This window comes from Corvus brachyrhynchos, unplaced genomic scaffold, assembly GCF_000691975.1.
Source record: "Corvus brachyrhynchos isolate BGI_N302 unplaced genomic scaffold, ASM69197v1 scaffold98, whole genome shotgun sequence".
Classification (NCBI taxonomy): Eukaryota; Metazoa; Chordata; class Aves; order Passeriformes; family Corvidae; genus Corvus; species Corvus brachyrhynchos.
Window position 1 is genome coordinate 186,873 of NW_008239762.1, and position 10,245 is coordinate 197,117.

Below are 10,245 nucleotides of genomic sequence, written 5' to 3' on the forward strand. Positions count from 1 at the left end.
CTGAAAACAGGCATACAAACATTTGCAATGGCTACCTTAAGCATTCTGAAATCCCATGACTCCTGCAGTTATCAGTGTTTCCTACCTCTCTCTTGTGTGTCAAACTCACTTCAGTTAACTCAGCAAGGCGCTGAGTCTCCATCTTATCCATTTCCTCTCTGTAATGCTTCTCCATCTTGGACTGAGCCTCCTGGGCAGCTTGGGCAGCCTGATAGGACTCCTGCAAACAAGCCTCAAGCTCCAAATTAGCCTTTTTCAACTGGGCGATTTCTTCAGTCAACTGGCTTTTTACCTCATTGTATTCAGTAGTCTTTTCCTTTATTTCAGCAGTAAGTTTATCAATTTCTTGGTTGCTGAGGTTTATCCTGTTCTCACAGCTCAGTCTTTCACACTCCTGTATATCTTTGATGTTTTTCATTTCAGCATTAAGCTCATGGATGTTTTTTGCAAGGTCCTCAATGATGCTAGCATTCTCTGCTAGTGCTTTTTCTGCTTTCACTAGATCCTCCTCCACATTGGATAGTCTCTCTCTTAAGGCTGTTTTTTCCTTCAACAAAAGGGCTAAATTTTGTTCTTTATTATTGATTTCAGCTTTGAGCAACTCCTGTTCTTTTAGCAATGTCTCTTCAGATACCATTTTCTGACTGAGCAGCTCTGCTGTTCTCTGGTTTTTAACATTCTGAGCATTAAGCTGGCTTTGCATCCAATCCCTTTGGCTTTGCAAAGCAGCCAACTGACGGCCAAAAAGAGACTGCACTTCACTTGTCACAGAATCAGAAGCGGTTTTCTGCTCCTGAACATCTCTCACTAACTGCTCCTGACTTCGCAGCTGCATCATCAATGTGTCTCTTTCCTCCTGGAGGTCTTTCACCATTTCTAGCCAGGTAGAGGGGTTTGACACTTGTGTTAGAGATAGCTGGCCTCCATCCTCGCCCTGCTGCTTTACTAGAAGCATGAGTTTATTTTCAAGTTCTTTCTCCTCTATTTTCTGAAGAAGTTCTTTTTTGCAACAGATCCGTGCTTCACGTTCTTCCTCCAGTTTCTCATGCATATGAGAGAGCTCAGACATGGCTTTTTCCCAATTTTGAACAGCTTCTTGTGTGTCCTGATGAGGCATTTCTAAGGCTGACTCCTGATGAAGCTGTTCAGTTGGCTTCAGATGTCTCTCTGCTAAACATGTCATCTCATCATCCTTTAAGTCACCATGGTCTCCAATTTTGTTTTGCTGCAGGGAACCATCCGACACAAACAAGACAAAGGCCTCTGCTCTCACCTCTGCCTCTTCAAAAATGTCTTGAGCCAAGCCACTAAGACATGTCCCCTCATCAAGGCTAGAGTATAATGGAGGAGATAAAAAATCTCTGCTGGGTTCTAGGAGCACACTGTTGTCTAACCCATACCTATTGCATCTGCCCTCTTCAATGGCACAGCCTTCTGAAGAGCTGGACACATAGGACTCTTCTGGAGTTTCTGTGGAAATGAGGTATTTAGCCAATATACCTTCATCACCACTGAAGAGCCCTAGTTCTGACAAGGGTTCTTTGGTCAGGTTCTCCCCTTCACTACTTCCACTGTCCTTCATGATCTCTGAACTCCTAGTTTGTTCTAATTGATCCCTTGAGGAGTCATGCTGGAATTCCAGTTCTCCATGCACTGGCTCATCTCTACCTTCCAACTGGTGTTCTTTGTCCCACATCTCCTCAAGACCCGCTCCCCGCAACTGAGACATCCCTGATAAAGTCTGGTTTCCCCTCAATTTCAATAGCTTTTTATTGGAGACAATCTCTCCATCACACTTTTGCCTTACATCTATACTTTTTTCAGCCTCATAAAGTCGCTTTTCATTCAATTCCTGGATGTACAAATTCAGTTTCTGAATCTCTTCATTCAAGGACTGTTTTTCTTGTTTATATCGCTCAGCTTTCTTAGCTTGCTCTTCTGCATCAGAAAGTTGATACTTAAGGCCATCAATTAAATCCTTGTATTTAGCTTCTAGTTCAGATTTTTCCCTCTGAAAGTCTTCCTGTTGGTTTTCAAGTTTCTTCCTCAAATTTTCTTTACTAATTTCAGATTCTTGAAGACTTATATTTAAGTCAATTATTATGCCATTCAAGTTCTGAATGTGTTCTTCAGAATTCAAGGCACAGAGTTCTTTTTTTAACTGTTCAAGTTCATTTTTATATTTTAAAATAATTTCTTCTTCATAGACCTGCTTGGCTTCAGCAATTTCTCTTCTGTGGCACCTCTCCAGCTCATTCCTCAAGTTATCCAACTGTCTGCAAATGTCCTTCTCATGACTGATTTTCAGTTCTTCAATACGTTGCTGTTCTTTCACTTTGGATAAAGCTATTTCTTTTTTAAATTCTGCTATTTCCGAGTCCCTCAGAGAAAGTGTGTGCTGAAGTATAGACAAGCCAGATCTTTCAGATGTCAGTAGATCTTGAAGACTTTTAATAAATTGTTCTTTTCCATCTATGCTTCTGTGTAGCTCTTGAATTGTACCTTTCATATCCTCTTCCATTTGAGCAAGCAGAATTTCTTTATCTTTGGTATTCTTAAAAATAAAACATTACATATAAAATATGCCATGATTTCATTTCCTTAAGCCTCATGCTTCTAATTTACATTCATAAATAACAATGTTTGAGTTTAAGGTTTCTATTTATAGCAGTACTAGTTACGTTCTTAAAGGAAACCAGACCTTAAGCTGTTTCTTTAATGAATGTTAGTCATCACAATCTCTATGAATTTCTATATAAAAATACTTTTTTCATGGTTATGTCACTACACAGATTCAAATTACCACCAAATTTGAAATAAATTTATATTAGAACAAAAGGTACGTTTTTACCTTTTGAGAAGACTCCAGCTGTACTTCCAGGTCATGTGCTTTCTCACGCAGCACCTCCAAGTGTGCATTTTGCTCTCTGAGACGATCCTGAAACAAGCACACTTGCTGCTGGACTTCTAATCCTTCATTTTTCTTGAGACTCTTACTCCTCAGTATCTCAGTAACCTGGACACATAAAATGTACTCACAGTCAGGAGAAAGTCAATATCCAAACAACTCATACACAAGACTCACAGTAAGCATAAAATACACTGCATTTACAGATTTACCCTACATTTTTCATTCTCAAGGAATAAAAGTCATCCTAAAAAGGCAGACAACACTTGTCACGTTTTAGATACTACTACTTACTGCAAAGATGCAAATGTTAGATAATTCATCTCTATGGAGAATTATCTAACATTATGAACTTATAAATCTAACATAATGAATCATACTGAATTCCTCCAATATGAAGCAGAACTTCCAATGGTCTGGACATGCCATTAAGAGAACAGAAACCAATCTTCCCTGCAAAGGATTTATAGATCGTTACTAAAGGTTGGTTTTCTTCCTCTCCACATCCCTTCAAATAAAAGGAAAACATTTCCCCCCATCAGAGTAATATAAAATATATTTTATTTATTTTTAACATATTTTTCTCGAGATGTTGCAAAAATCAAGGAAGAATACGTAAGACAGTATTAGTGCTTTTATCTGTTTTCAAAGTTGATGTAGTTCCACAATGTGCATCCTCTAACCAGACTTATTTAGAATATGCCTGAAATGCTATTTGGAGGCTTTATCTTTGTCTTTCAATGGCTTATGGTGCAAATCCCAAACACCTGTTGAGTAGCCTTCACTTTTACCACATTTTGCTGTTGCAACCAGAATTGCAGATAGAAAGCAGTATTTTTTGTTATTTTACAAAATTTCATTTAGCAGACAGTTTACTTTCAGGGCATAAGCAACTCCTTTAAGATAATTCCTGGACTAAAAAGTCTCAGTTTTTATTTAAAAAATTTTTTTAAACTCCTTCCTATCCAGACCTTTAAGATATGTAATCCCACATAGGGAAATTCTATCCTGCAAACCTGAAACAGTAACTACACAGAAATATTTCTCTTTGTAATATACAAGGCTTCAAGGACAACAAATGCATAGGTTCAGAGACAACTGCCACTAGAACACTGAGCATGACCAAAAAAGAATAAAGCACTTTTTAAAATGCATTTTAAAGCAGAGAAAGGCTGCAGTACATCTCATTATCCAGGGATTAGCTCCATGATCACCCTGTTGCACTGAAGCAGGTTCCTATGTGTCACAGGGGCTGCTTCAACCATGTTCAGGTTATTTTACATTTCTTTCTTGGAGCCAAGTCACATTACCTCAGCACAGCAAGTTTCTGTCTAACAGCTGAGATGTTCCAGTTGCCCAAGCGGAAACTCAGAGATTTATCTGGCAAAGGACAAATGATGACATGCAAACCAAAATTATGTAGCAACAGTTGTGTACAGGCCACAAACCACTTGTGGCAGGACATTCCCCTACCACAGAAGGGCTTATCTTCTCTGCCTATCAGCTGGTGCAATAGCTCACGGCATCTTCCCCCCTCACATAAATTTGCTAATTGGTGAAATATCTCAAGTCGGACATCGTCTGGGGGTGAGATATTTCTGGCACTGGGGAGGTGGCATTCCCAGCTGACAATAACATCTTGCCTTGGGAGCGAGATTGAAGGAAGATAAGCTTGAATTTCTGACTCACAGACACTAAACTACAAACTATAAAAACTACACCAAACTTTCACAAAGCAAAAGTCTTCTGCACGCTCCCTGGAAATGTGTGGGGCTCTTCCCCAAAGATGGGATGCCACTTTTTGGTTACTCTCTCAGGGGTTGAGTGAAAGGAACCTGTGCACCCCATCATCAGCTCAGTGGTAAGTTACATTAACTCCTAATCTATCCTATTTATTTGCTAGCTATAATATAGGAACTTTTATGTCGTGCAGTGTTTTATGTAATCTACTAGTAGTTCTTTGTTTTAAGCTGCGTAGTAAGTAACTCTGTTTAAGACCATTTGTCTGTCAATCTTCTGTCTATTCAATAAATAACTAATTTTATAATAGACCTGATCTGCCATTCTTAAGAACTTGTGAGCCAGCGTGGTTTAGGTGTGCATCACCTGAATTTAAGGGCTGCCAAAAAGCTGAACCTAAGGCAGGGCTTGTCTAATGCTTCCACTCAATCCATAACACCACTAACAACATTGTGTAAAATTCCCTAACAAGGGTTTAAGTGATGAACAAAGAAGTGCAATGACCTCCCAAAACATTATACAAGCAAGTGGAAAATATGAGGCTATATTTCCAGGACTTCTCCGTAGCAACCAGGAAAAAAACCCCTGCCTCGCCCTGAAATAATTTTCACTGCTGTATTACAAACTGAACTATGAAGAGCTACATCATCAGCTCAATATTTATACATTCATAGTCTGAAGTTGTTCTTGTGGTCTCTGTAAGGACATGCAAATTGGAGGAGAGGCACACCTGATGTAACTGGAGCTGTAAATCATGGATCTGACCAGCCACATGTGAAGCTTCTTCCTGTAGCTCATCCCGGTCTTTCTTGGCCTGTTGAAGGCAGGTTGTTAACTTCCTGATGATTTCATTCTGCTCTTGAACCGTAGTTTCCTACAAGGGTCACAAGAAGTGCACTTCTAACATTAAAATATTCTTAACATATTTGGAAACAAGTAGGTTTTCTTAAAGCAAAGTTGTTACAGAGTCTGTAGATACATTTCAGTTTAAACCAACTTAAACCAAAGAAATCTTTGTGTCCAAAGACAATGGAAGAGGAGCCTTAAACTGATCTCAGAGACGACAAACCTAATCAAAAGTGATTTTAAAAGCAAATTATGGGATACCAGCAATGAAACTGGTATTTTTACTTCCAAATTTGTAGCTCTTACTGATGTAAAAAGCAATCAAGTTTTCAAAAAGGATATAATGAATATTTAGTACCCCCTAAATTGCTTCCTACCTGCCAGCAATTCCCTTCAGTCACGTGAGAGGAAGTTAATGAGATGGGATACATTAATCCTATTTTATGTTAATCACATTTATCTTTTCAATTTATTTCTCACCAACAAGAAATGTCTTTGTTTCCCCAATCGTAGAATGATAAAAAGAACATATAAAGGGGAAAGTAACTAGTCTTAGGAAGCACCTGGTAACAACTCACCTTTACAAAGAACTGCTAGAGAAAGGGAATTCAAAATATTATTTTTTAATATTCTGGAAGAGGATGCTGCTTTTTGCAGTACATGTTAGCAAGGTGAAGTACTTCTCACTAAACAACAATAGGTTTTTGAGTCTTGCGGCCTAAATATTTTTAGGATTAAAATAAGGTAGTACTATCCCATTATCCAATTCTATGAAACATACCTGAAGCTGCATAGAATCACTGTCCTGCAGCTCATCCATCTGCACAGTGAGTCTTTCCACTGCTTCCTGTTTCTCCAGCAGTCTGCTCTCCAGCTCAGCTATCCTCGCCTGACACATCTGAGCATCAGCCTCGCTGTATTCTGCAGCAGAATTTATCCTATCTTTCTTTATAAAAGAAAAAAAAATCATTTATTCACTAAAACCACCATTTCTGGTTTGTGATTAGTCTGAAAACAAATTCAGCTTCAAGGTTAAGTCCTGAGCAAATTCTACTTTAAAAGTAATTCAACACAGGGACTTTGTATCTAATAGAAACATTATATATATAAAGTCCTTAATGCTTAAAAATTTCAAATTAAAAATGATCATAGATAATACTTTTTCATGATACTTTAAGGCACAAAAGCAAAGTAAGAGTGTTGTGATTCTATAGCACCAAATGGTGGCAATATGCCATTTTGGAGTGCATTGGGATTTAAATACCTCCAGTTGTGAGGAAGGAGGCAGAATACTACCAATTTAAACAAAGCTTTTACATCCATCTGTGCTGACTGGAGAACAGTCCACCCACAGGAGAAACAACAATATAAAGGTCTTGAATTAAAATTAACTTTCTGTGGTCTCTTAGGAGCAACATTGTTACAATCATCACAGAGGATACAGTCTTTTGTATTTTATTTTAAATACTTTTTGGTTATATTGTATGAAACAATTAAGAATGAACCTATGTATCAATTGGAAACATTAAACACATCCGAATTTCTCTTGGCAAAGTCTATGATTTTAAAAAACCCAATTTTCTTAGCAACCAATTTTCACAGCCAGTAAATGTACACACAGAGAAATGCCTGTTTTATATCATAAAATAGTGAAATCGCATCAGATTTATCATATTTGATAACAATGTCCAATTAATAATTTTAGCAACCAATTATCACAGTTGTCTTTCAGCTCTATCCAGCAACTTTTACTAAAGATACATCCTTTCACACTTACTTCAGTTGCATGATTATCCAGTGGCTCCCAGCTAGACAAATCAGTGCTGCCCTGGTAAATAAACAAATAAAGTAAACACTACATCATAGCTATTTTAAATAAAAATAAGGAAAAACAGAATTATTTTGGAAACACCTTAAGCATGAGCCAGAAAGGTCTGTGTTGTGAGAGACTGACTTTATACTAAACGCAGCTGGTCTTTCATGGTGAAATGAACTAAACTGCAAAAAACAAACGAACAAAATTATTATAATGTCTACTTAAATTTAGGGCTAAGCCACAACACTGATTCAATGTTGGATCCTCTGCTGTTGTAGCTGGCAAAAATTCGAGCAATCTTTAATCTACTAGTAAAAATTAGTAAACTGACAGGAGATTATTTAACAAACATGCTAAAACCATTCAGGCAATCACAAAAGCAACACATTCTTCTGCCACACAGATTTAACATAGCTTGATACCTTGAAAGATGTTTCCCTCTCACTAAATTCACAAGACCAGGATGATGATAGCATTATTTGGAAAAGGCAGCCCACAGCTCTCCCTGTGTTTTGAATGTTCTTGAAGTAGTTCCCAATGATTACTGTCTCCCTGGAGGTACCCTCTCCAGATAACCTAGAATTCCAGTTGCTTTACAAACCAGCTTTTTGACAAAAGCTGCTTAGCAGCAGTAAGTGATTTTTGTTTGTTTTGTTAATTTAAGTTCACATGAATGTAGAAAGGACACTGCTGTGGCTGAGTGACAAAATACTATGTTTTTCCTCAGAGCAGACACTTGTGTGTAGCTTCATAGAAGCCTTTGCAATGAAAACATTATGTTGAAGATATCCTGAAAGTATCAGGGATACCCTCACAACAGAAAGCAGGATAACACATGCAAATTTTATCCCCCATCACTGCAGGTTTGCAAACACACTAGGTTGATGCTGTTGTGGTATGTTGTGAAAACACATCAACATCTGGAGAGATGCTTTTGGCGCAGAAGGCACCAGCTCCCCAAAATTCTTTCCAGAGAGAACATGACTACCTTCAGAGAGTCATCAGTACAAAAATACCGAAATACATCAGACACAAGCAGAGTCTTAAACAAATCTGTGGAAATAACATCTATGCTGGCTTTACAATGGCTACTAAGAGCTTGCTAGAATAAATTATCATTTTTCATAAAACATTAAGCATATTTGAGCCAGCCAAGTGATACAAAAACAAATTAACGCTGTGCATTATAAGGTCCTGGCAGTATTTCATCTGTTGATCTCCCAATCCAGATTTGCCATTTCATGAAGTCACAGCCACATAACTGTAAGCCTGTCCAAAGAGAAGTCCACGGCAGTGAAAAGTTAGAGACTTTAATTTAGCAGGCTAATGGCTCACTGGGAATAACAGCTGCCTAGGCCATACCATGGAGATGTCTTACTCAGTAAATGAGATCACTGCAAAAGAGTGAACTATTACAAGTGAAAGTACACCAGCTGACTTACCTCCCAAGGGCAGCTAGTGGCCAGTGCCAGTGAGCTAACAGTCAACTGAGTAAAACGACCACGAGGAACACTTGCTACCTGCAGACAGAGTGGAACGAAGGCAAGGAATAGTAAGATTTACCTGTGTCTCAGTTGTTGCCTCCGGTAGGTTGGTGTCTTCAGCCTGACACTCTACGCCCTTCCCAGCATCTCTGGCTGCTACTGGGTGCTCTTCCTTCGGAAGGTCATGCGTGTGGACAGCCGAGCCCTTCCTCTTCGCCGCCTTTTTCTGCGACTGCGAGATGTTGCCCTTTGCTTTTTGCTGTCTGAAGTAAGCAAACTGTGCAGGAAAGATTGCAGGAGGTACAGGGAGAGGTAAGCAAGGAAAAAGTAGCAGGACCACAAGATTAACACAGTCATGACTGATAGAGTTCCTGTCTTGATAAAATACATACATCTGCAGAAAAACTGCTTTATCTGCCTACTTTCCACACATTCACAACATACCGGAGAATTGTGCCATTAAGCAACAAACCTCACACCAGCACTAAAGGCTCATTTCCATACTAGAATCAAAGTTTTACTCAGTGAAACTTTGTGTGTCAATGATAATCCAAAACTACAGCAAGACAAATTAGTAAAGGAACCAGTTGTCAATATACTAGAAGCATTAGGAAAAAATAATAATTGAGCAATATTTCTGCAAGACCAGCAAAAACAAGAACCCCCTTGTCATGGCGCCAAAACCAGCACACCCCTACAAATACATCTAAACAGGTCTTAGCCAGCGTAAGCTTTGAGGTGAGGATTCACTTCCGTTAATTTTAATGCTCCTTCCCTGCCACCCCCCCTAAGAGAACACAGCAAAACTTCCTCGCCAGAAAGCAGCCTCCAGTACATAAATAGAAAATCAATTAAGCCAGGTCATTTTAATTTCTTCTGTTGAAGAATCAGATGCTCTACTTTATCAGGCTATCACAGCTCTACAAAGCCCCAGGGACTTGTAAAGAATGTCACTGACAATTTATTACCCAACTCTCCCTAGCACCTTAAACAGCTTAAAAAGGATTATTGTTATTTTCAACTCTAGTATTGTGTTTAGGCAGCATTTCCAAATAACATCTCTCCCACAGCATAAATCCAGACACCCTTCTCATAAGGGAAAAGCCTTCTTCAAGGTTAAAACCACATACTATGAAGTGCAGTGTTAAATCCTTGTGATGAGATAAAACAGTTAACTGATGCCTGGATGTAAACATCACTCCCAAGTACTACCTGCAATACATATGAAAATCCACTCCTTGACAGCTTGATTTTCCTGTGAAACAGCCATCTGGCAGAAAAATCTTGTCCCATTCTTCTCAGTTTGTGAAAAGGACCTAGTTCAGTCCCCACTCCTTATAGGAACTTCTACCTGACAGCTTAGCTACTCAACAGGTGCACAGTTACACATCTGCTACACCCAGCAGACCATTTAAAAGGTATATTTGCAGAAAGACATCGATTCCCTACCA

The 10,245-nt window shown here is 38.7% G+C and overlaps 1 protein-coding gene across 9 annotated transcripts in view; it reads right to left on the bottom strand.

The window, feature by feature from the left end:
- PCNT (pericentrin) overlaps positions 1-9,203 on the bottom strand; it is a 68,932-nt gene extending 59,729 nt beyond the window's left edge. For 7 of the 9 annotated variants that reach the window (XM_017742781.1, XM_017742784.1, XM_017742777.1 and 4 more), the window contains exons 1-6: positions 8,874-9,203; positions 7,272-7,322; positions 6,276-6,440; positions 5,379-5,522; positions 2,852-3,016; positions 86-2,554 (exon numbers count right to left, since the gene is read on the bottom strand). In XM_017742781.1, coding sequence (XP_017598270.1) covers positions 86-2,554; positions 2,852-3,016; positions 5,379-5,522; positions 6,276-6,440; positions 7,272-7,322; positions 8,874-9,188 — 3,309 coding nt within the window. In that variant the 5' untranslated portion in view covers positions 9,189-9,203. The remainder of the gene's footprint in view (positions 1-85; positions 2,555-2,851; positions 3,017-5,378; positions 5,523-6,275; positions 6,441-7,271; positions 7,323-8,873) is intronic. The other 2 variants (XM_017742779.1, XM_017742780.1) reach the window with 2 other exon arrangements.
- Positions 9,204-10,245: the final 1,042 nt, after the last annotated feature.